This window comes from Macaca mulatta, chromosome 4 (assembly GCF_049350105.2).
Source record: "Macaca mulatta isolate MMU2019108-1 chromosome 4, T2T-MMU8v2.0, whole genome shotgun sequence".
NCBI classification, from domain to species: domain Eukaryota; kingdom Metazoa; phylum Chordata; class Mammalia; order Primates; family Cercopithecidae; genus Macaca; species Macaca mulatta.
Genome location: NC_133409.1, coordinates 47364840 through 47392088, shown reverse-complemented (window position 1 = coordinate 47392088; position 27249 = coordinate 47364840). Strand labels below are relative to the sequence as shown.

General features: G+C 37.1%; 2 protein-coding genes across 5 annotated transcripts in view; one reads left to right on the top strand and one right to left on the bottom strand.

Annotated features, from left to right (window-relative positions):
- VTA1 (vesicle trafficking 1) overlaps window positions 1-18951 on the bottom strand; it is a 79043-nt gene extending 60092 nt beyond the window's left edge. Inside the window, exons 1-2 of one of the 2 annotated variants that reach the window (XM_077998557.1) lie at window positions 18815-18951; window positions 14743-14868 (exon numbers count right to left, since the gene is read on the bottom strand). Coding sequence is in view for 1 of the 2 variants with exons in the window: in NM_001261520.1 (NP_001248449.1) it covers window positions 18815-18926 (112 nt within the window). In the remaining variant the exon portion in view is untranslated. 2 annotated transcript variants of the gene reach the window in all.
- A 138-nt stretch (window positions 18952-19089) lies between these two features.
- The window catches only part of NMBR (neuromedin B receptor), a 74861-nt gene continuing 66701 nt past the window's right edge, over window positions 19090-27249 (top strand). For all 3 annotated transcript variants that reach the window (XM_077998334.1, XM_077998332.1, XM_077998333.1), the window contains exon 1: window positions 19090-19167. The gene's annotated coding sequence lies outside the window, so the exon portion shown is untranslated. The remainder of the gene's footprint in view (window positions 19168-27249) is intronic.

Genomic DNA, 27249 nt, shown 5'->3' with positions numbered 1-27249 from the left:
TATTTACTGAATAGCCCTATATTCTCATTTATGAATTAAGGATAGCTATCAAAATAAAATAATCTTCTGCCAAATTGGTTTGCTTTTAAACAAATTGACTTGTAGCAATTCCTTACACAGTATGAAGTAGAGATATAATGTTCCCCCACCAAATGAAATCTTCTACGTGTTTATTCTGTCTCTACCCTAACTAGAATTTACACTCCATGATGACAAGGATGTTAGTCTATTTGGTTTGCTGATGTATCCCTGGCATCTATGATAGAGGTTGGCCCTTGATAAACATTTTCTGAATAGATAAACACATGAATGAAAGAATAGCTCATTTTGTCCTACTGATTTAAATGTCATTTTTATCATTCATTATCATATATTAAGTTTCCATGGTATAATAGGGCCCAGCTCTGTATACTGCCTACCCTGCTGTGCTATTCTACGGGTCTATTGTTGTTTGATTTACTAGAGCTTTATAACAAAGCTGAATATCTGTAACTCTCAGAATTTCCAATACAATTATGTTTACATGTCAAAAATTCTCTTTAAAAATTAATACATGCGTGAAACAGTTATCTATTTATCATATCTGTGTGTTTTTAATTTTAATGGTTTTATCCGGAGGAACTGCTTTTTAGTGCTTAGGCTTTGAGGGCGTCATATTACAGAGCTTGAAGTTTAATTTAATAATGTATTCATAACCATATATCAATTTTAAGGATTTGATCCATCTAGATATTAAGGAGAGAGAGAGAAAAAAACAGAGTTCCAAAAGTGTCACCTAGATTTACTGCTACCCAGTGTAGTGCATGTTGCTTTCAATGCACACTAACTAGCACTGGAGATCACTTTGACATACAAAGGGATTCTAATTTGATCTCAGATTAAATGTTATCTTCTCACAAGATAATATCTATAAATCTTAATATGCTCTTTCCTCCTCAAATTTAAGCTTACTGTATTTTACTGTATTGCCAAAATTTCCCAAAGAATATTAGGTATCCTTTATCTTATTTTTAAGAGGATACTTCTAGCAGAAAGTGGGATCAGTTCCATGCCAGGTGGCTCATATTCCCCTAAGAGAGCCACCACCCTAAGTTATACTGAAGCTAGCTAGGTCCTTGAGACCCATATGATCCCAGGGATTGGCAAAACAATTGGCTAGAGTATGGAAAATAAAATATTAGCATTTCTATTGATATTTTATCTAATTCTTTAAAAATTTATATTTTACATATCTCAGTACATCAATATGTAAATGTAATTCATAAATAGTTTACATAACATATTGCAGATTTGTGTTCAATGTTTTTTCTAACTCATATGGATAGGTGATCAAAAGGTTGAGAATTGCTGCTTTATGGCATCCTCACTCGTCTCAACTATGAACGATGTTTTCTTGCCCCAACCTAGCCCACGCCTCTTCCCCACACCCCCATACCTTCTACCAAAATCCCATGGAACCACTGCTTTTCATCAGCATACTCCTCTATATTTTCTGATTCCTTCTCCTTCTCTCTCTTAACTAAAAGCAAGTATCACTTGAAGAAATCACTGTATTTGCAGTCCTCTTTAGTAACTTAAAAAAAAAAAATCTATCACATACCTCCTTAGGACTGGCAAGCTGCTATATTATTAAGGAGTTGTAATGTACCTAGCCCAAAGAGTACATTTCCCAGTATTCTCCAAAGCAAAGTATGGCCATGTAACCAACACTAATATTATGTGCCCACAAATAGTTAGGAAAGACTGTTGTAATGTCTCCACAAAAGGGGGAATGACAGCAGGGAAATATCTTGCAGACCCTCTCCCTTTTTTGTTCCCTACTACCTAGAATATAAATACTAGATGACTGAAGCCCTAGTACCTATCTTAGGCTACAAAGCAACCTTGAAAATGGTAACCATGTGCTGGCTGGTAGACTTGAAACTGGAATCAGCTGGGGTCCCTGATGACTTACCGGAATTGGTACACTAGCACAGGGTACTGCCAACATCAGACTTTCTTTAAATTATAGAGTAAATCCTTATTTTACTTACCCATTGTTATTTTGGATTTTCTGCAATAAGAGAGTAAATCAGATTCAAATGTAAACACAGCCCATATTCTCAATTCTTATTGACCCTTGACCTCCAATAATTTTATGTGCTCTCTTTCACTCAGTGGTCATTCTATAATTAAATTGCCATCTCAAACTACTGCCAAAATCAATACATCAAGCACCCACTCTCTAAACATAATCTCTTCTTCCAACATTCAACTATGTGCATTACTACAGGTTTCCAGTTCATTGGCTTCTTACTACTTCTTCATTACTATCAGTCTTCTCTCCTTTAACTTCTCTCTGCAACTAGCTTTGATGTTACATTTTAAGAACTTTATTTTACTATCTCCTTCTACCTCTAAATTTTTTTTATTACATCCCTCTGGCAAAAGCATACTTATACATAAACCCAACTATCCTCTTTCTCTGTACCTGCATCCAAGTAGCAGAGACTGATGACAGATTGTCTTCATTACAAATATCATAATTATCAATCTCAAATGGGCTTGATACTTGCTTTCCCAACATCCCAATTGACTATTTCAAACACACTTTAATCTCTAAGACAACTGTCTTACCCAAACATACATACACATTAGGTAATTACTCATGATCTAAATGTGCACTGACCAATATAAAAAAATGATAATTTGAAGGATGGTACCAACAGTGTCATCTCCCCACAGGTCTTTCTCTTTTTTTCCTTTAACCACAGTAGTGAACACTATGTGAGGCCTACCATTCATGGAGCAGAGTTAGCTACTTGATAGATCAATTTTGGGAAGAAATATAGGGAACAACCCAGTCAGTAAAGAAATAAGGTTGATTCCAAGACTGTCCTTGGCTTTAGTGACAGCCATTTCAGGATGCAACCATTAAGCAAACATGCAGATAATTAATACAGCACATACAAATATAAACAAAATTTCCACTTCTTGTCCTTTTGAAGTTAACCTAATCCAGATAACTAATAGTTAAACACAGTGTAATAATAATATAGTTTAATTAGCCTGGCCTACATTCCTTTCTTTCTTAGTTTGTGTGCATATTTAGTCGTTGCAATTGCAAGGACATTATTATATGGTAATACCTTTAATTGAAGAATTGGATCCTCTCAGCATTAAAAGATTTAGGACAAAAATCGGCCTGGCTTTTATATTTCTAAATACCTTATGTTGCAAAGAATTCTTAAGTACAAAAAATTTACCATAAGATACATTTTCTACTATTAATAAAAAGGAAAATTCCTTGAATTCACTTAAGAAAACTCAGTTTAAGTACACTAAAACATCTTTTTGCCACAGGGATGAAAAAGGGATCTCTTTCATAAAGAACTCTGAGACAAGTAATTCATTCTAGCAGCAGCAATATGATGAAAAATTAATGTCTAACATGGAAAATACCTACAAAAACAGAACAAATAAACATGTAGCTAAAATCATCTATATGAAAATATATTTGATTTATTTCATCAAGGAAATGTGTTTCTTTTTATGAATAAATATTATATTTGATGAGTAATGAAGCATATTTGCAAAAGGATTAAATACTTTCCAACATGACTTTAATTTAATGTGAGACATTTAGAAAACAAACATTTACTAATTCTGAAGGTATGTGTAATCCAGAGTTCCTCAGAATTTGAACATTAACATTCTAACACATCCTTGCTTATCCATAAGAACATAAAACTATGAAATATGCATGATAAAATCATATGCAAAAAGATATAAAAGCAACTATGAGGAGTGAGGCTTTGATAGGTTAAAAAATGTGGCACTCAACAGAATACATATTGATACATAAAAGCAAACTTTATTCCAAAAAATAGAACTGAATCTTATTCTATTCCTAAGTATATTGCAGATCTCTTCTATATGGTTAGTATCATCCTTTGTGAAGGGCTTTCTGAGTCAATGATTATTACACAGTTTTTATACAAAATATATCCAACTACTTTCCAAATTAAATAATTTAGGCACACTATTTGACCAAAAAAAAAATAAAAAAGGAAAAAGGAAGGAAGCATGAATGAATGCCTGCTAATGAAGAATACTTACTTCACTCGTCCCTTCATTAAATAGATAACTTTTGGAACTCCTATCATAACAGTGATTTTAAGAAAAAGTCACTCCTGACTTCCTATTAAATAATGTAATGAAAATCAAAGTATAGGGTAAGAATATCTGGCTTTTTCATTGTCCAAAGAATAAACAGATAATCACTGGGATTCTGGATATTAGCACTGTGCTGACACATAGCAAACACTAAGTGATGATCTGATTATTAAAATGAGAACACGGATTCGACTTCTGGACTTAATGAAGTAACTATGGTTATCATCCCAGTGTAAACAGAAAAAATCTGGACAAAATATATGAAACAAGCTTTCAGACAACAAAGACAGAGGAAGACCATGATACCTGGAGAAAGGAAACAAATGAGGTGGCACCAATGATCAACCCAGCATTCTGCCTGGAAGCACATGCCAAACTAAGGCCCAGGAAGAGGAGTCCCAAGCAGAAAACAGTCCTCTTGAGCTGAAAAAACACACTGGAGTGAATTCAGGGAGACTGACGCAGTTGTACATTAAGGGGTAGAGTTCTAAAGAGAAGGGAGCTGTGCAGGAAACAACCCAGAAACCTGAATAAGGGTAACCTGGAGACACAGCTGAATACTAACATGTGGTGTGCAGGGGGAAGCTCCTCAAGGCCAAAGAATGAACAAAACCTGTTCAATAAGCTGAACTGTTCCCAATGCACACACAGGGCTAGAACGCATTCAAGTTCCAACGAGAGAGAGTGAAAAGTCCTATGTGTTACACTGGGTATTCAGTAGACAGTTCAAGATGGGCATACTTTGGTAGTGGTGTTAAAACTCTCCCTAGAGCAAAGACTACTTTAGACCTACCCAAAAAAGCTAAAAACAAACAAAAAACAATACGCAAAAGAATCAAATTGAACTCCAAATTTATTAATTGTTGGCCAGATGGAATCCCTTCAAAGAAAGACCACAAACTCCAGACATTCAAGAACGTAAAATTCACAAAGTCCTACTGCCAGTCAAAAATTACCGAAGAGGCCAACAGATAGGAAAATGTGATCCATAAGAAGAAAAAATATAAGCCAACAGTATGAGCAGATCAAACAATGACAAAATAATAAAAACAGGAGATAATGACATTAACATACTAGAGAACTATAGAAAGAATTTAAAGAAAACAATGAATAGAAAGGAGAAATGGTACATACACAAAGAAATCCAAATGAAACTTCTAGAGGCAAAAAATATAATACCAGCAGGGCGCGGTGACTCACGCCTGCAATCCCAGCACTTTGGGAGGCCGAGGCAGGTGGATCACGAGGTCAGGAGATCGAGATCACCCTGGCTAACATGGTGAAACCCTGTCTCTACTACAAATACAAAAAATGGGCCGGGCGTGGAGGCAGGCGCCTGTAGTCCTAGCTACTCAGGAGACTGAGGCAGGAGAATGGCATGAACCCGGGAGGCAGAGCTTGCAGTGAGCAGAGGTGCCACTGCACTCCAGCCTGGGGTGACAGAGCAAGACCTCGTCTCAAAACAAACAAACAAAATATGTATATAATATCTGGGCCATGTGTGGTGGCTCATGCTTGTAATCCCAGTACTTTGGGAGGCTGAGGAGGGCAGATCATGAGGTCAAGAGATTGAGACCATCCTGGCCAACAAAGTGAAACCTCGTCTCTACTAAAAATACAAAAATTAGCTGGGCATGGTGGTGCATGTCTGTAGTCCCAGCTACTCAGGAGGCTGCCGCAGGAGAATCGCTTGAGCCCAGGAGGCGGAGGCTGCAGTGAGTCGAGATCACATCACTGCACTACAGCCTGGCAACAGAGCGAGACTTTGTCTCAAATAATAATAATAATAATGATGATACCTGAATTGAAAAATTCAGTGGGTAGGACTAATAGTACAGACACCAAAAAAGAAAAGAGTAGTAAACTCTGGAGCACTGCAATATAAACTACCCAAAGTAGTTTACCTAATTTTTGAGATGGGGTCTCGCTCTGTTGCCCAGGTTGGAGTGCAGTGGCACAATCTCAGCTCACTGCAACCTCCGCCTCCTGGGTGCAGATGATCCTTCCACCTCAGCCTCCCAAGTAGCTGAGACTACAGGCACAGGCCACCCATCGGGGTAATTTCTTTTTGTATTTTTGGTAGAGACAGGGTTTCACCACGTTGCCCAGGCTGGTCTTGAACTCCTGAGCTCATGTGATCCACCCACCTCAGCCTACCAAAGTTTTGAGATTACAGGCATGAGCCACCATGCCCAACCAATACCAGATTTAAAACTTGGATCTTGATGAGTACTAAAAATCATATTTATGTCGCAAAATATGAAAATTTTTATTTTTACATTTTATAAATTTCTTTAAAAGAGAATAGTTAAAAACATACATAAGGTTTACAGTATAAGTATAAATACAATGGATGACAACTATAGGCAAAGGACATGGGGGGAAAGACAGTAAAGATCTTTCCTTATATGTTAAGTGGTATGAGACAGTAGATTATGATAAGCTATTGTAAGCATTCTAGAGCAACCACTAAAAAAATAAAATAGGACTATCCAGTAACTCCACAGTGGAGCTACGATAGAATTCGAAGAGAACTTCAATTATCAAAAAGGCAGAAAAAGGAGAAAGAAGAAACAAACAACAAATGAGACACAGAAAACCAATAGCAAGACTTAAACCCAAACATATTTATTACATTAATTATAAATGTTTTAAACATTGCAATTAAAAGGTAGAGGTTGCATAATGGATAAAAACATAAGACCTAGCAATATACTATCGACAAGATCCCAGTGAACTGGAGTAATAACTTGATAATAACTAATATTAAATGAGTAATCACCATGGATCATGTACTCATTTAGTCATATAAAAATAGAAAAATTGATTAATCTACCAAAAATGTTTGTGAAGTTGATCTTACTATTATCCTGAGTATATTAATAAAAAACCTGAAGCTCATAAGGTCATGGGGGGCCATAAATGGTAGGTTAGTATTTGACTCAGGCGCAGTCTGGCTCCAGAGTCACTGTATCCTGCATCCGGCAAGATGTCTCTCTTCAGACACATACATAAAATTATATCTAACCACAAATTTTACATACATGGCAACACGTAATTTGTTTGCACCCTTCATTTCTACATTATGCTGTGGGTTATGGCATCTTTTGTGATAAATGTAACTCCACATATCTTTAACAGTTACATAATATAAACTTTCCATACTGATGGGAATTTAGATTTTCAATTATACTGGCTCTTGGGGGAGCTAAAAAAGTGTGGAGGCTTTTTTTTTTCCCCTTCCATTTTAAAATGCAATGTCTGGGGGTACTACTACCATTTAAAACAGTAATATCCTGAAATGTACTGGGCAGCCCTGACAGCAAAGAATTGTTGCTCCAAGATGTTAACAGTGTCACCAAATAGAAACAATAATAAATTGAGGTTAAAAAAAAAAAAAAAAAACTCAAATAGTAGAAACATAAAAACCTGACAAGCCACAGAAAAATAAATATAAAAAAACATAAAAAATGTAAATGTAACAGCCCAATGAAGAATTTCAGTGAAAGTTGGAACTTATATCAAGCATGGTCATTGAAACCTACTATATATACTCCTTGACTGTTCAAGAGTATATAAGCTTCCACTTTGAACAGCCAAATATAATTGTCATAGAAGACAAACCTTATCAAAGATGCTTAAACTTCTATGAATGCCAAAAAAGAAATGAAAGTTAAGAATGTGTTATTTGACTCCATAGCCCCTTTGACTTTACATTTTTTTCTAAAGAGATGTAAAATGAGTTGACATTACTCAAAAAGGAAAGTATTAAATGACAATTTAAAAAAAATAAAATTCATGTTTGCATGTAGGTTCACAAAACAAACATAAGAGGAATGGAAGGCTAACGGATAAAACAGCAGTCCAACATTCTGTGTGTTTATTGTCTTTGCTACAGTAAAGTACACTGAGAAAGCTTATTAATTAAAAAAAAAGTAAGTACTCAAGCAATAAGACTATAGACTCTAGTTTATCATTCAGGAACCAGCAAAGACTGAAAGGAACTGCTTCTCTATTGGTTTAGTTAAATTTGTCTGAATGAATTTAAAATCCAATTTCTATGTGATTAACCACAACAAAAAATAATAAAAGGCAAGTTCTTTTTTTTTTTTTTTTTTTGAGATGGAGTCTCGCTCTCTCACCAGGCTGGAGTGCAGTGGCACAATCTCGACTCGCTGCAACCTCCGCCTCCTGGGTTCAAGCGATTCTTCTGCCTCAGCCTCCCGAGTAGCTGGGACTACAGGCGCACGCTACCATGCCTGGCTAATTTTTGTATTTTTAGTAGAGACAGGGTTTCACCATATTGGCCAGGCTGGTCTTGAACTTCTGACCTCGTGAGCCGCCCACCTGGGCCTCCCACAGTGCCAGATTACAGACATGAGCAAGTGATTATTAATGCTAATATCCATGTAGTTTACCATATATCAATAAAGAAATCTATTATTATTTAGCATTTACACTAATATTTTCTGCTTGAATGTCCTGTAACATCTCAGAACTGAAATAACTTTATTTATACTTACAGCTTCCTGAACAACTGTACTATATTTAATTTTCTGATGATATAAACAAATGAAGACTCTTGAGACTGTGTATATACTTTCACTAAACGTTTATTAACTTTACAATGTCACCCCCTAGAGGAAGCTTTAAAAATTGAAACTTGAAATTTTATACATTTACTCATTGCAAAATGAAAAAGGAAGGGGAAAGTTCTTTCCGAGTTTAGCTTTATCTACAGTACTAAACCGGGCAGAATCAAAATATTCATGTAAGAGTACCCACTTTTAGTACAGATTCAAATATTTTCTGGCTTCATTAAAGAAAAATAAAGAGATGGAGCTCAGAGACATACTGTTAAGAGAAAGCATCTCCTTCATTTTCCACTCTCCACTTAGGGAATCTCCCAGATTATTTCACTGGCTTTTTTGCCTTTTTCTTTTGTCATGGATTGTACTATTCCCTTTCCCCTCAGTTACTCTGTGGCTCACTCAATAACTGGTTCTCTAATTACTAGCTACTACCAACAATTTTTCATTTAACCTTTTTTTTTTTTTTATCTGACTTCGGTTATTCAGGTCCTGGTTCAATCACTTAGTAACAGAAGGACTAGAAAGATTGTGAGGATCAAATCCGACATCCTGAAAGAAAGCACTGTTAAAATGCCAATCAGCTACAGGAATGCTAGTTGTTTGCCTTCCTTATTAGGTGACAACTATATGGCCATGCTTCCCTCTAGTGACCACAACTGCCTTAAAATTCAGGTCAATTTGGCTAACATTTTTTGAGCAGGCGTTCTTTAATATGTAAATATATCCAGTGGCCTAGCACTACCAGGCAGAGTAAATGAATAAAGACTGGAGCAGAGTGTAAGCCTTCCTCAGTTTATAGTCTAGAAGAAAGAGAAGCAAATGAAAAAGCAATTATGGTAAAAAGAAACACCTTAAAACCAGGAGACTTAAGAAAAGGCCTCCCAGAGAAAGTGACATTCAAGCTAGTACCCAAAGGATAAAAATCTAGTGAGTGTAGTGGGGAAGACAAGAGGTGTCAAGGCAGAGAAAGTAGAATGTTAAAAGGCTTGGAGACAATACAAAGTGCCTAATGTTTTAGTAGCAAAGTGAAATTAATTTGTAAAACTACAAAAGGTGATTCAGAACTCAAATCATGAGGGGTCACTGAAGACAAAGATTTCTTCAGATAGACATATGGAACTGCATGTATAATAATTCCGTATCCTACACTTTCATGTAAACTTCCCCCCATGTTATAAAAGATGCTTTGTGGTGTTTAAACAATTACATTACTTTCTATGCAGCGGATATAACATAATTTATTTAGCCATTTCCATAATGATATATATTTTAGGTTATTTTGAGCTTATCACAAATGTATAAATAATCATTCAGGAAATTCTGCATAAAGGTCTTACTAAATGTATGGTTATTTCCTGAACACGTTGCCCCAAATTGGAATTACTGAATTAGATACTCTACATTTTGCCAAATGCTTTCCAAACTTTGTACCAATCACACAACCATGACAGCAAGGATTTGACCACATACTCATTTGTACTGAGTCATATTTTTACAGTCAAAAATTGTTATTCCATTTTAATTTACATTTATTACTAACTAGGATGAATGCTAATGATTAGTATTCCCTCTTTCAGTAGTTGTATACACCTATTTTTAATCTATGGGGATCTTTTTTATTTTTAAGGGATATTTATAAGCATTTTATATATCAGGGATATTGGCTCTTTGTCACTCATCTACTGGAAATGTTTTTTCCCGATATAGTACTTGTTAATTTGTACTGCTTGTGTCACACACAATTTCTAAATGTTCACAGTCCACTCCATCATTTACTCCGTGTTATTTTCAATAAGCATTAGAAGCATATCATTCTAGTGGCAACAGGGATTACACGTTTGAAGCAAAAACTGGGAAGCTATGCCATTAGCTTAGAATGTCTAAGGTATGGATACAGTCACAGAGAAAATGAGAAAATAAAAACAATTTTAAAACTTTTATGATTGGTTGATTATGAGACATATGAAAGAAGAAAAGAAAGATTAAGTTTTTAACTTTCAGCTAATAAATTTCAAAATACAGTAGAAATGAAAGATTTCCTAGAAAACTCTACTATATCAACAATGGCTCAAGAGGAAAATATTTTTCTAATGGAAGAAATTGAGAAATGTAACTTCCCCCAAAAGTGCAAAGTTGTGTTGAATCAATGATTTTTTTTAAATCTAAAAAAAGCGATAAATCTGCTGCCTTTTTAACCCAACTCTCATTTGAGGAAAAAGAGTAATTTTCTCAACAATATCTAAGAAACCAGAGTAACATCGTTACAAAAATCTCAAAATGATAACATAACTACAATATATTAAGAACTCTCAAACTCAACAATAATGAGCAAAGACATGCAGACATTTTACTGAAGATGATACCCATATGGTAAATAATTATGTACATGAAGAAGTTTTCAACTTTATCAGCTATCAGGGAAAGAAAAATTAAAACCACAATGAGGTATCACTGTACCTATTAACACTAAAATTAAAAATAGTTATACAAAATGCTGGTGAGAATGAAGAGAAACTGGATCACTTATCATGCATGTGTTGCCAATAAGAGTGTAAAATGGTACAGCTGCTCTAGAAAACAGTTTGACGGTTTCTTATGAAACTAAACATGCAATTACCATATGATCTAGCAATTGCATTTTTGGGCATTTATCCCAGGGAAATGGAAATTAGGGCCACACAAAAACTATATGTGATTATATTCACTTTATTCATAATTGTCACAAATTGAAAACAAATTAAATGTCTTCAATGATTGAACTGTTACACTATAGTACACACATACCGTGAAATTCTACTGAGCATTAAAAAAGGAATAAACTTGGATAAATCTCCAGAGTGTATGCCAAATGAAAAAAGCCAACAGCACATTTTAAATGATAAAATTTTAGAAATGGACAACTAGTTACTGGCTACCAAGGAATGGGGGTGAGGTAGCGAAAGGGAGAAGGTAGGTTGTATTAATAAAAGGGCTACAAGAGGAATTCTTAACTATTCTCTATCTTGACTATGGTAATGGGTACAGAAATCAACACCTGACAAAGCTGTTTAGAACTAAATACATACACACACACAAATACATGTAAAACTGAGGAAGCCTGAATAAACCAGTGAATTGTATCAGTCAATATTCTGCTTAGGGTATATTATTAGTTTTTTAAGATATTATCATTGGGGGACATTGGGTAAAGGGTACACAGAATCTCTCCGCAATATTTCTTACAACTACATGTGCTGCATGTGGACCTAAAACTATTTCAAGGGTAAAACTTTAATTAAAAAAAAAAATGCAAAAACTAATGGGATTCTTTCCAGAAATGGAGGGATGTTTCAAATATGAGAAAATTTACTATTTTGCTACTTACTACATTAAAAAGTTAAAAACATTAACTACATTAAAAAGTAAAAACTACAGTAAAAAAAAAATGGCCAAAAGTAATTTGATATATATTATTTCAACATTCATTCCTGATTTAAAAAGAAAACAAGACCAAACAACTTCGAAATGTAGGAATATTAAGGTAATTTTAAAAAGTGATAAAACACTAGAAAATTCCCATTAAGGCCAGAAGTAAATCATTTTTGGAAATGATATAAATACTAGAAAGGAGAGGGCACAAGGTGTAAATCATATGATAATGACCTATGACTCAATCAAAAATTTATTATAAACATAGTAAGGTAATGAGTTAAGACAGAGTACTGGGATTGTTTCCATTATGTTTTGTCATTGATCTGTAGTAGAACATTAACAACAACAACAAAAAAAGCTGTGAATTACTGTATAGTTCATTTACTCAATCAACAGGTATGTTTTACAGGTTATCTATCATGTCTTAGATGCTATATTAGGAGTTGGAAATTCAATGATCATCGTAAGACATACTCTTGTTCTCACAGAGTTTACATTTTAGTGGACTATTAGTAATATTTAGAGAGGAGGCATTCATTAAGAATTTATAAATTCCATTTATGTGTCAGGTGGTAAGAAAAGAAAAAGATAATCCCTGTCCTCCAGGAGAATCAAGATTGAAAGATAAACAGATGTTTATATTATAACACATGTGATGAGGGGCACACAGGAACAATTCCTAGATTATCTTTAAAAGAGGTCATGAAAAATAATCTGTAGGAAGTAAAATTTGTACTGAGTCAGAAAGTTAGTCAAATTAATAGAAATGCAGAAGGATTCCTGGCAGAGGGTAGCACATAGCCCATGGAGCTTTTATGAATCAGCAAGTAGTTCAGCAAAATAATCTTGAATTTTTTTCTCACCAAAAAAAAAAAGTTCCCTTGCTCTAGGAATTTAAAAAATTATTATATGCTCTAAGAGTATAGAAATGTATCCCTTAACACGTTTTTATGTTGATGTCTACATCTTTTCACAAGAAGGTTTCACAGGTACAAAAAATGTGATTTCTATACTTCATCAAATATTGACAATAGTTATATCTTTAAAACTAAAATATCATAGCAACTTGATATTTATCATGTTTTAAAATACAAAAAAGTTCTTTTTTAAGAGTCAGAAATTTTACACTATTTTCTTCTTTTAACCCATATTTCCATTTACTTAGCCTACAGAATTTCACTTTAAAGGAATAGATTTGTATGCTCAAATTTTTACTTGATTAACATAACACATTTCTCTGCAACAAAAGATTGAAAATTGAAATTTAAATTTTTACAAAATTTCCTGTGAAATAAGGTGCTAAGTGTTAAAATCTTCCAAAATTGAGTCTGCAATTGTTATAATACATAATTGATCAAAACAACAAAAATAACACACATTTCAATAATCATTAAATATAAAAAATAAAATTGTATTGGCAATACAGCGTATAATGAATTAAATCAAATATTTATGTATTAATATTATTTACTCCCATAATGAAGAAGAGGAGACTATTGGGGTTCTATTGTTATTTTTATTTTTATAAATTAAATTCACAAAAAATAATCCCCCCAAAATCCCAGTTTTCCTGACGTTACAAAGCAAAATCACCAAATTCTTTAAATTATTTCTGGGTTATAGGCTAAAAACCATATAATCATCTATCATCGAATATTTTAAATAATTTATAAGCGACAAATTAGGCCCACTTTAAAATTTGTTTAAAAATTACAAAGGATTTTTTACCCCACCATTACTCATTTTCTCAATTCCTGTGATATGTGCAAAAATATATTACAAAGTTTCATCATCTTCTTTCAATCAGAGCCTTCTTATTTATTGTAGGATGCAGAAAAGATTGGGAAAACTTGAAATACTTGTTCCAACGTCCCTCAGCAAAAAAAAAAAAAAAAAAAATTGTAACAAATAAGGTTTAATCTTATCAGCGACTTTATTTTCTTCTTCTTTCTTCTTCTTTCTCCTTCTCCTTCTTCTTTTTATTTTATTTATTTATTTATTTATTTTGAGACGAAACCTTGCTCTTGTTCCCCAGGCTGGAGTGCAATGGCACAATCTCAGCTCACTGCAACCTCCACCTCGAGGTTCAAGCGATTCTCTCACCTCAGCCTCCGTAGTAGCTGGGATTACAGGCACCTGCACCACGCCCAGCTAATTTGTGTATTTTTAGTAGAAAAGGGGTTTTACCATGTTGGCCAGGCTGGTCTTGAACTCCTGACCTTGGATGAACCACCTACCTCAGTCTCCCAAAGTGCTGGGATTACAGGCGTGAGCCACCGCGCCCGGCCAAGCTGTTTTAAATGTATTTCCAGAAGAATAAAACAAAACAAAAAAACTCAGAGCTGAAGATTTTAGCTCATTTAATTTAAAGAGAATGTCTACCATACTGTTTAAAAGGCACTGTCAGTTGCTAACACCAAACCAATCAGCCAACTAAGAGTTACTTTTTCAGAGAAATACAACTTAATATTCCAGTTGGAATGTCAATTCATGTCCCCATTTTATCTCTGAATTCTAATTCTAAAACAGTAATAAGCTGCAGAGCCTTGCAGGAGCTTGCTTGGATGAAAAAAGGTACTCTCACCTTCAGTATTTCTTCTTTGTTCTTGGTTTTGCTCTCAACTCAAGAATGGTATTCTTTAAAAGGCATGCAGAATGAGGCGGTAAGGTCAACTCATGAAAATTTTTATCATTTTGAGAATTCAGAATACTGCAACACAGGACAGTTTTTAAAATGAGGCATTACCCTTAACAGATATATGTATAAATGTAAGAGACTCTGAAAGTCTGAGATTTCCCACTGTGGTCCCTCTATGTCCCTGTCCCTACAGCTAATCTTCCTCACATCTTCTTGCACATGACCTTGGCCCTAAACTGTTCCTCCTCACCCTCCTGATAAAATCCAAAATGACCTAACAATGGCTGCTAATATCCCAGAATAACTCCTCCCTCTTCTGAGAGCCACTGACCAACTGCTCCTGAAAAGAGACAAACTCCAGGTGACTCCCTGCATCTCCCATATACAACTCCAGGTGACTCCCTGTATCCCCCATATACAACTCCAGGTGACTCCCAGCATCCCCCTTATACAAAGTTCCACCCCCTTTCCCCCAAATTAGAATGCTCTTTTGGAACCTTTCATGCTTAGCATTTTTTTTCTTTTTTTTTGAGACAGAGTTTCGCTCTTGTTGCCCAGGCTGGAGTGCAATGGCATGATTTCGGCTCACTGCGACCTCTGCCTCCTGGGTTCAAGTGATTCTCCTACCTCAGCTTCCCAAGTAGGTAGGATTACAGGCACGCGCCACCACATCTGGCTAATTTTGTATTTTTAGTAGAGGCGAGGTTTCTCCATGTTGGTCAGGCTGGTGTTGAACTCTCGAATGAAGCATTTATTCTTTGCTCTGGCTGGTTTTCTTCAATGTTATACCAGGAAAGATAGGAAGGTCTATCCAATGCCTTAATTAATGGAGGCTTCACTGACATTGGTAATATGAATTGTCTCTTTTGTCTGGACACCTTGGAGGATTTTCCACCTTCTCTTTCAAGGCAATACAACATAAAAAACACTCAGGATGCCTGAGAGTATGCCGTTCTCCATTAAAGTGGGAGAAACACAATTGTGAACAGGATGCAGGAAAAGATAAGCAGCATATTATATACTACTTTGCTACCCTGATCACAGGAGCTTTGTCAAGATCAGTTTTTGGAAGGAAAACACGGAAGTCAAGAATTGGAAAATTGATTCCTTTGGAATTATTTGCCTACTCCAGTTTGAAGAGTGCTGGTTTAGCCCGACTAGCCCACAATTGTAAGGAAAGAAGTCACCATGAGCAGTGTTCTGTTGAAAAGCAGAATCAGACCCACAAATACAGCAGCTACAGATGTTATCAAACAGCAAATATAAATCGATATATTTAAAGTGTTCAAAGAAATAGAGTGTTTAAAACATCAGTAACAAGAAACTATCAGAAATGGCCAGGTCAATATGAAAACAAAAAGAGAGCACTCAAAAAATTAAAAGGGTTAAACAATAATATACAGGGAGGTGAAGATAGACCTCAAGAAATTACACAGAATGCAGCACAGAAAAACAGAGATTAAAAAAAAAAATGAGAGACTCAAAAGAAAAGGAAGTTAAATGGGAGAAGTGCAAAACATGTCTAATCAAAACTTTCACAAGAATAGAAATAGAAGCAACATTTGAACAAATAATAGTAGAGAAAATTTTCCAAAATTGATTAAAAACACCCATCTACAGATTTAGAATGTCAAAGTCCCAAACAAATACACAAAAAGAAATGAAAGCTTATAAAATCAGAAGGTTAAGTCCTAAGAAATTCATACATTGATAACATTTTTAAATTAAGAACTTTGGAACATCAAAGGTCTTCATAGAGTGAAAAATGAAACTGAAATGGGAGAAGATATTTACAACACATATAACAAAGGATTAACATCTAACATTATTAAGACAAGACTGTGACAGATAAATGGGCAAAAGCAATAAACAAGCATTTCAAAAGCGAATCACAAATGGTTAATTAACATATGAAAAGATGCTAAACCTCATTAAGACTCAGAGAATTGCAAATTTCGCTCCAATGAGACACTACCATTTCACACTCACCAGATTGTCAAAAATTAAAAAGTTCAATAAATCAAATGTGGTGGGCATATTAGTGTTCATTTTATTATTCCTTAAACTGCACATTATATACGCTTTCATATGCACGTTTCATAACTAAAATTGTTAAGTGTCACCTGAGCAATAAAAATATTTCTTCGTAAGCCTGATGAGAGCAGTTTCAGTGAAATACTGGGCATGAACACCAGACTGCACAGGCTGAAAGGCTCTACAAGATAAAGGCGTAAAGCTAACTTACAGACAACTATTTCAAGCTTACCTATGAGGCTGGAAAGGCAGAGCTGCAACTTTAGGGAATGTCATGGTGAGAGTTTCTGTTTTATTTTTAAATAAAGGAAACTGGATTAGGTTTAGAAACATCTAGAGGGAAAGGACGACAATGAATAAAGTGTCCCTGGTTTGTCACAAAGATACATAATACAGGGATCAGGAACAGGAATTTCCTTTAGGGATGAGAGATACTTTGTCCTTATCCTATCATTCCTGAGCCCCATCCACTCCAGTCACAATGGTCTACTTGCTCCTCCTTCCAGCAAGCCTCTACCTCGGGACTTCTACATCCTCTACGGAGAATACTCTTCCCCAGATGGTGCAAGGCATGCCTTTCACTCTTTTCTTTCCCCAAATGTCAACTCAGTGAAGTGTTCCCTGACCACTATGAAACTGAAATCCCATCTGCACTCCCTGCCACCACTACTCCTGATACTCTTATTCCTTTTCCTTGCTCTATTTGTCTTCATAAGCACTTAATACTCTACGTATGATAGACTTTATATTGTTGAAACTCTCTACCTCCATTGTATGTAAGCTCCAAAAATGCAGCAACTGCAGTCACAGCGCCTACTAATGCTTGACACAAAGGTAGCTCAATTAACACATACTGAATGAATATGGACCCTGCTTGAGAAAACTGAAGAACAAGTATAAAGGAAATGACGCTGTAAGATTTGAACAAAATGAAGTAACGCACAGAGAATAATCAATTTGTTGCCCACAGAAGAGATGACATTTGGGTTAAATCTTGAATCATGAGTTTGCGAAGTGCAAGAAAAAGGTGCACATTCCAAGAGTGGAACATGGGAGTTCTGAAAGGGCCTTGCACATTTGAGAAAGAGGGTACATTTGGAGTATGGCACAGGTAACAGTGACCAGATTTTAGCTAACCTTACAATATACACAACAAAGGACGCATTATATCCAACTTCTCAACTCTAAAAATCATTTTCTGAATTATAGTTGTTCAGTTACTTATTTTGCAGTAAAGAGTACAGAATACAAAATAAAGTTAACACAGAATTACTGGAACTATTCCCTTTACTCACTGCAAGTCTGAGCAGAGATAACCTATGTATTTTTTTAACCAAACTGTAAATTAAATGTATAACACTCAAAGTGAAAATACTGCTTTCAAAGGTCTCAACAGCAAGTATTATTCAAAGAAGTCAAAACTAAAAATTCTGTACGGTAGGAGAGAGCAGTTGGGTGGGGAAAGGGGAATGGTCAAATTCAACTGCTTATTTAGTAGCAGATACTCCCCATTTAACCATCTGAGTTTTTGAATGGGCTTGCATGCTGTCATAAGTAATCTTCACTTATTACTATGTTTTCAACTAGTCTATTGTCCTTTTATCCACATCACTACTTCTTTCGGACACTCACCTTCGTTTTAAACCTAACTCGATTTATTTTCAGGATTCCTATTTGAGACAGGAGGCTCTTGTGTGTTACACACAGAGATAAAACCTTGGAAGATCGTATTCCACAGTTCAAGAGCCCGTGTAGTCAGTACTGGAGTATTTAAGCACAAGATAGGGGAAGCAGTGGACGCCCTGGTGCTTTGGGATTCCTACTGCCAGTGGGTGGGGACCCAGGGAGTTCTCTGGGTAGGTTCGAGGTCAAAGCTCAGGTTTAAAGCCAGGGGGGCGGGGCATGCCCCAAAAACCTCGGAGAGGTGTGTGGGCCCTAAAATGCAACTGGGAAAAGAGGGGCGCGGTCACTCGAAAAGACTCACAGTAATAAGCCACCACAGGGTCCCGCTTGTCATGCTCCTGAGCCGTCCTCAGATGATGCTGTATGCTCTTAAACTGTACGGGCAGCGGGGGCAGCGATGCAAGCGCGGCCATCTCTACTCAGAACTCACCACTTCCTACTCGCGCGCCACCGACACTTCCGCTTCCGCGGGCGGTAGCGCGCACGAGCGTTCAGAGCAAATCCTGCCCACTCTTCCGTTGCTCAGCGTCGTCAAGACAACTACGGATCCCCAGCTGGGACAACCTCAGTGTGCTCGGCTCTCGGCGGTTAGAGCCCACAAAACACTGAGCGTTTTGGCGCCTGTGCCGCGCATGGCGGTAGCGCTCTCTGCTGGTAGGAGGAAGGGTTTTTGTTTTGTTTCGCTTTTTTGTTTGGTTTTTCGTTTGTGGCAAAAGGAAGGATAGAAAAGGAAAAACAAGAAAATAATGTATGTTGACTGGGAGAAAGTGTAAAGGCAAGAATCGCCTTTGGTGTCATTCAGGAATTACCACTTCCAATTAATATTCCATGTTAATATTCCATATAATAGTGTCCATTAGCAGCCTTTTTGATTTTAGAAGCTTTAATGTCAGTAATTGCATGAGAGAGAAATAATGTGTTTAAATTGTAAATTAAATTTTTCTGTGTTGACATACTGAATAAAATAATCAGATTTCGCCCCAACTTAAAACACTAAACACATGAAGCGTAAAGAAGATTGAACTTTTGTTCTCAGCTGTCTAGTATGTATTTTAGTGAATGAATAACCTGTAGATCACCTTTTTTTTTTTTTTTCCTGGAAAGTGATTAACAATTTGCAAAATATTTTCATATTTATTATCTTTTCTTAATGTAAGATAGGGTGTTTGGGACTTTTTCAACGCTGGTAACTCTTAACCATTGTACAGTAGGCATCAATTTTTCCTTCTACCCTCAATGACTTCAATTCTCTTCCACTCCTCTCCATCCCATACTTATATCCTTCAGGACTGTACACTTTATTTACTTCCTCTTCTTAATAACCTTCTTCTTTATTTTATCTCAGTCCTCAGTTTTGAGGATTCATCTTAAAACTAGTTTGCACTGAAATCACACTATCCCCAAGAGCCACAATCTCCAGCTCGGAAATTCCCCTCTGCCTACTATTTTCTGATCACTCTCTCATGCCCAGAAGAAACCGCTCCATGTCCTTATACTATCCCACTCCACATACGTTGTCTAGACCTATTTGCAAAGTCCATCATCTTATTCTGGGTCGGGCTTTCTTACTCAGTTCTGTCTTCAGGACTAAAGTTTGCCAGTCTCTCATTTGCATACATTCATGTGTACTCTTATTTGCATACCCTCATGAGCAGGGCCGAGGGAAAAATGAGAAAGTGAAGTGGTTGGAATTGGATTTTACTCTCTGATCTGCCAATATATGCTCTTTTCTTTTCTTTTCCTTTCCTTTCTTTTCTCCTTCCTTCCTCTCTTTTTTCTTTCTTTCTTTTTTTTTTAGACAGGTTCTCACTCTGTCACCTAAGCTGGAGTGCAGCACACTATCAGAGCTCACTGCAGCCTTGAACTCCTGGGCTCAAGGATCCTCTTGCCTCAGCCTCCTGAGTAGCTGGCACCACAGGCACATACCACCATGGCTAATAATTATTATTTTGTTGCCTAGGCAGGTCTTGAACTCCTAGTCTCAAGTGATACTCCTGCCGTGGCCTCCCAAAGTGCTGAGATTACAGACAAGAGCCTCATACTCTCTTCTTTCTAAATATGCTACCCCTTTCATGAGATGATAATTGATTTGATGGAGAACAGTACAGAGACAGTGTTAGTGTAACACACATTGAAATTTGGCTATGAAACAAAGTAAATATTAATGACTATGAGGTTGCTTTTTCTCGTTTTACTACGATATTTTACTAGAAAGACCTAAATTCTTCTTCTCCATTCACCTCAGACCAGTTTCTGAAGGATCTGACATCACCCTCCAGGACTGGGCTAGAACCTTGGCAAGTAAGGGGAGGGCAGAGCTGAAGGACAAAATAGGGGGTGAGGGCAACCATAGGAAGAAGAAAAGGGACAGGAACTAGAGCTGACAGGTGTTTTGATGGGAAAAAACTTTTTGTAACATTCCCTAGACTCCATGTTGTGATCATCTGGCAATAAAAATATTCTGTGTCAGTTTGGTCAGAACCATCTTGGTGGCAAATGACAGGGCATCAGTCAATGTAATCAGGATAATATATCTATAGCTGTATCTTTTTAATATACTGTATGTGGTAGAAATTTGGCTTCCAGTATCATGAGACTTACATCCTATTATTTTCACACCCCACAAGTAGAAATAATTTTTCCTTAAAAGTTCCAGCAGAAGAATGATAGGGAAGACCCTGAAAACTTGGTCAGGACCATTTGCCACCCCATCCGACCATGGCTGGGACATGCAGACATTATAAACATTACATTTTATGTTTTAAACATGGATATTTAGTTGTTCGGCACCTTTGAATTACATTAGCACATTTAAAAAAATAAGCTAACTATATGCGAGCAAACATATTTCCAGTCTCTTGATTGTTCCCATTCCATATGCCTATCTTCATGCCTGGTCTACATGATTTTGATTATTGTACCTTTATTTTATGAATTAATTAATTAATTAATTTATTATTATTATACTTTAAGTTCTAGGGTACATGTGCATAACGTGCAGGTTTGTTACATATGTATACTTGTGCCATGTTGGTGTGCTGCACCCATCAACTCGTCAGCACCCATCAACTCATCATTTACATCAGGTATAACTCCCAGTGCAATCCCTCCCCCATCCCCCCTCCCCATGATAGGCCCCGGTGTGTGATGTCCCCCTTCCCGAGTCCAAGTGATCTCATTGTTCAGTTCCCACCTATGAGTGAGAACATGTGGTGTTTGGTTTTCTGTTCTTGTGATAGTTTGCTAAGAATGATGGTTTCCAGCTGCATCCATGTCCCTACAAAGGACACAAACTCATCCTATTTTATGGCTGCATAGTATTCCATGGTGTATATGTGCCACATTTTCTTAATCCACTCTGTCACTGATGGATATTTGGGTTGATTCCAAGTCTTTGCTATTGTGAATAGTGCCGCAATAAACATACGTGTGCACGTGTCTTTATAGCAGCATGATTTATAATCCTTTGGGTATATACCCAGTAATGGGATGGCTGGGTCATATGGTACATCTAGTTCTAGATCCTTGAGGAATCACCATACTGTTTTCCATAATAGTTGAACTACTTTACAATCCCACCAACAGTGTAAAAGTGTTCCTATTTCTCCACATCCTCTCCAGCAACTGTTGTTTCCTGACTTTTTAATGATCGCCATTCTAACTGGTGTGAGATGGTATCTCATTGTGGTTTTGATTTGCATTTCTCTGATGGCCAGTGATGATGAGCATTTTTTCATGTGTCTGTTGGCTGTATGAATGTCTTCTTTTGAGAAATGTCTGTTCATATCCTTTGCCCACTTTTTGATGGGGTTGTTTGTTTTTTTCTTGTAAATTTGTTTGAGTTCTTTGTAGGTTCTGGATATTAGCCCTTTGTCTGATGAGTAGATTGCAACAATTTTCTCCCATTCTGTAGGTTGCCTGTTCACTCTGATGGTACTTTCTTTTGCTGTGCAGAAGCTCTTTAGTTTAATTAGATCCCATTTTTCAATTTTGGCTTTTGCTGCCGTTGCTTTTGGTGTTTTAGACATGAAGTCTTTGCCCATGCCTATGTCCTGAATGGAAATACCTAGGCTTTCCTCTAGGATTTTTATGGTATTAGGTCTAACATTTAAGTCTCTAACCCATCTTGAATTAATTTTCGTATCAGGAGTAAGGAAAGGATCCAGTTTCAGCTTTCTACTTATGGCTAGCCAATTTTCCCAGCACCATTTATTAAATAGGGAATCCTTTCCCCATTTCTTGTTTCTCTCGGGTTTGTCAAAGATCACATGGCTATAGATGTGTGGTATTATTTCTGAGGACTCGGTTCTGTTCCATTGGTCTATATCTCTGTTTTGGTACCAGTACCATGCTGCTTTGGTTACTGTAGCCTTGTAGTATAGTTTGAAGTCAGGTAGCGTGATGCCTCCAGCTTTGTTCTTTTGACTTAGGATTGTCTTGGAGATGCAGGCTCTTTTTTGGTTCCATATGAACTTTAAAGCAGTTTTTTCCAATTCTGTGAAGAAACTCATTGGTAGCTTGATGGGGATGGCATTGAATCTATAAATAACCTTGGGCAGTATGGCCATTTTCATGATATTGATTCTTCCTATCCATGAGCATGGTATGTTCTTCCATTTGTTTGTGTCCTCTTTTATTTCACTGAGCAGTGGTTTGTAGTTCTCCTTGAAGAAGTCCTTCACATCCCTTGTAAGTTGGATTCCTAGGTATTTTATTCTCTTTGAAGCAATTGTGAATGGAAGTTCATTCATGATTTGGCTCTCTGTTTGTCTGTTACTGGTGCATAAGAATGCTTGTGATTTTTGCACATTGATTTTGTATCCTGAGACTTTGCTGAAGTTTCTTATCAGCTTAAGGAGATTTTGGGCTGAGACAATGGGGTTTTCTAAATATACAATCATGTCATCTGCAAAGAGGGACAATTTGACTTCTTCTTTTCCTAACTGAATACCCTTGATTTCTTTCTCTTGCCTGATTGCCCTAGCCAGAACTTCCAACACTATGTTGAATAGGAGTGGTGAGAGAGGGCATCCCTGTCTTGTGCCAGTTTTCAAAGGGAATTTTTCCAGTTTTTGCCCATTCAGTATGATATTGGCTGTGGGTTTGTCATAAATAGCTCTTATTATTTTGAGGTACGTTCCATCAATACCAAATTTATTGAGCGTTTTTAGCATGAAGGGCTGTTGAATTTTGTCAAAAGCCTATTCTGCATCTATTGAGATAATCATGTGGTTCTTGTCTTTGGTTCTGTTTATATGCTGGATTATGTTTATTGATTTGCGAATGTAGAACCAGCCTTGCATCCCAGGGATGAAGCCCACGTGATCATGATGGATAAGCTTTTTGATGTGCTGCTGAATCCGGTTTGCCAGTATTTTATTGAGGATTTTTGCATCGATGTTCATCAGGGATATTGGTCTAAAATTCTCTTTTTTTGTTGCGTCTCTGCCAGGCTTTGGTATCAGGATGATGTTGGCCTCATAAAATGAGTTAGGGAGGATTCCCTCTTTTTCTATTGATTGGAATAGTTTCAGAAGGAATGGTACCAGCTCCTCCTTGTACCTCTGGTACAATTCAGCTGTGAATCCATCTGGTCCTGGACTTTTTTGGTTGGTAGGCTATTAATTATTGCCTCAATTTCAGAGCCTGCTATTGGTCTATTCAGGGATTCAACTTCTTCCTGGTTTAGTCTTGGAAGAGTGTAAGTGTCCAGGAAATTATCTATTTCTTCTAGATTTTCTAGTTTATTTGCGTAGAGGTGTTTATAGTATTCTCTGATGGTAGTTTGTATTTCTGTGGGGTCGGTGGTGATATCCCCTTTATCATTTTTTATTGCGTCTATTTCATTCTTCTCTCTTTTCTTCTTTATTATTCTTGCTAGCGGTCTATCAATTTTGTTGATCTTTTCAAAAAACCAACTCCTGGATTCATTGATTTTTTGGAGGGTTTTTTCTGTCTCTATCTCCTTCAGTTCTGCTCTGATCTTAGTTATTTCTTGCCTTCTGCTAGCTTTCGAATGTGTTTGCTCTTGCTTCTCTAGTTCTTTTAATTGTGATGTTAGAGGGTCAATTTTAGATCTTTCCTGCTTTCTTTTGTGGGCATTTAGTGCTATAAATTTCCCTCTACACACTGCTTTAAATGTGTCCCAGAGATTCTGGTATGTTGTATCTTTGTTCTCATTGGTTTCAAAGAATATCTTTATTTCTGCCTTCATTTTGTTATGTACCCAGTAGTCATTCAGGAGCAGGTTGTTCAGTTTCCATGTAGTTGAGCGGTTTTGATTGAGTTTCTTAGTCCTGAGTTCTAATTTGATTGCCCTGTGGTCTGAGAGACAGTTTGTTATAATTTCTGTTCTTGTACATTTGCTGAGAAGTGCTTTACTTCCATTTATGTGGTCAATTTTGGAGTAAGTGCGATGTGGTGCTGAGAAGAATGTATATCCTGTTGATTTGGGGTGGAGAGTTCTGTAGATGTCTATTAGGTCTGCTTGCTGCAGAGCTGAGTTCAATTCCTGGATATCCTTGTTAACTTTCTGTCTCTTTGATCTGTCTAATGTTGACAGTGGAGTGTTGAAGTCTCCCATTATTATTGTATGGGAGTCTAAGTCTCTTTGTAAGTCTCTAAGGACTTGCTTTATGAATCTGGGTGCTCCTGTATTGGGTGCATATATATTTAGGATAGTTAGCTCTTCCTGTGGAATTGATCCCTTTACCATTATGTAATGGCCTTCTTTGTCTCTTTTGATCTTTGATGGTTTAAAGTCTGTTTTATCAGAGACTAGTATTGCAATCCCTGCTTTTTTTTGTTCTCCATTTGCTTGGTACATCTTCCTCCATCCCTTTATTTTGAGCCTATGTATGTCTCTGCATGTGAGATGGGTCTCCTGAATACAGCAGACTGATGGGTCTTGACTCTTTATCCAGTTTGCCAGTCTGTGTCTTTTAATTGGAGCATTTAGTCCATTTACATTTAAGGTTAATATTGTTATGTGTGAACTTGATCCTGCCATTATGATATTAACTGGTTATTTTGCTCGTTAGTTGATGCAGTTTCTTCCTAGTCTCAATGGTCTTTACATTTTGGCATGTTTTTGCAATGGCTGGTACCGGTTGTTCCTTTCCATGTTTAGTGCTTCCTTCAGGGTCTCTTGTAAGGCAGGCCTAGTGGTGACAAAATCTCTAAGCATTTGCTTATCTGTAAAGGATTTTATTTCTCCTTCACTTATGAAACTTAGTTTGGCTGGATATGAAATTCTGGGTTTAAAATTCTTTTCTTTAAGAATGTTGAATATTGGCCCCCACTCTCTTCTGGCTTGTAGAGTTTCTGCTGAGAGATCTGCTGTTAGTCCGATGGGCTTCCCCTTGTGGGTAACCTGACCTTTCTCTCTGGCTGCCCTTAAGACTTTTTCCTTCATTTCAACTTTGGTGAATCTGGCAATTATGTGTCTTGGAGTTGCTCTTCTCGAGGAGTATCTTTGTGACGTTCTCTGTATTTCCTGAATTTGAATGTTGGCCTGCCCTACTAGGTTGGGGAAGTTCTCCTGGATGATATCCTGAAGAGTGTTTTCCAACTTGGTTCCATTTTCCCCCTCACTTTCAGGCACCCCAATCAGACGTAGGTTTGGTCTTTTTACATAATCCCATACTTCTTGCAGGCTTTGTTCATTTCTTTTTCTTCTTTTTTGTTTTGGTTTCTCTTCTCGCTTCATTTCGTTCATTTGATCCTCAATCACTGATACTCTTTCTTCCAGTTGATCGAGTCGGTTACTGAAGCTTGTGCATTTGTCACGTATTTCTCGTGTCATGGTTTTTATCTCTTTCATTTCGTTTATGACCTCCTCTGCATTAATTACTCTAGCTATCAATTCTTCCACTTTTTTTTTCAAGATTTTTAGTTTCTTTGCGCTGGGTACGTAATTCCTCCTTTAGCTCTGAGAGGTTTGATGGACTGAAGCCTTCTTCTCTCATCTCGTCAAAGTCATTCTCCGTCCAGCTTTGATCTGTTGCTGGTGATGAGCTGCGCTCCTTTGCTGGGGGAGATGCCCTCTTATTTTTTGAATTTCCAGCTTTTCTGCCCTGCTTTTTCCCTATCTTTGTGGTTTTATCTGCCTCTGGTCTTTGATGATGGTGACGTACTGATGGGGTTTTGGTGTAGGTGTCCTTCCTATTTGATAGTTTTCCTTCTAACACTCAGGGCCCTCAGCTGTAGGTCTGTTGGAGATTGCTTGAGGTCCACTCCAGACCCTGTTTGCCTGGGTATCAGCAGCAGAGGCTGCAGAAGATAGAATATTGCTGAACAGCGAGTGTACCTGTCTGATTCTTGCTTTGGAAACTTCCTCTCAGGGGTGTACTCCACCCTGTGAGGTGTGGGGTGTCAGACTGCCCCTAGTGGGGGATGTCTCCCAGTTAGGCTACTCAGGGGTCAGGGACCCACTTGAGCAGGCAGTTTGTCCCTTCTCAGATCTCAACCTCCTTGTTGGGAGATCCACTGCTCTCTTCAAAGCTGTCAGACAGAGTCGTTTGGATCTGCAGAGGTTTCTGCTGCTTTTGTTGTTGTTTAGCTGTGCCCTGTCCCCAGAGGTGGAGTCTACAGAGACAGGCAGGTTTCCTTGAGCTGCTGTGAGCTCCACCCAGTTTGAGCTTCCCAGCGGCTTTGTTTACCTACTTAAGCCTCAGCAATGGCAGGCGCCCCTCCCCCAGCCTCGCAGCTGCCTTGCGGTTAGATTGCAGACTGCTG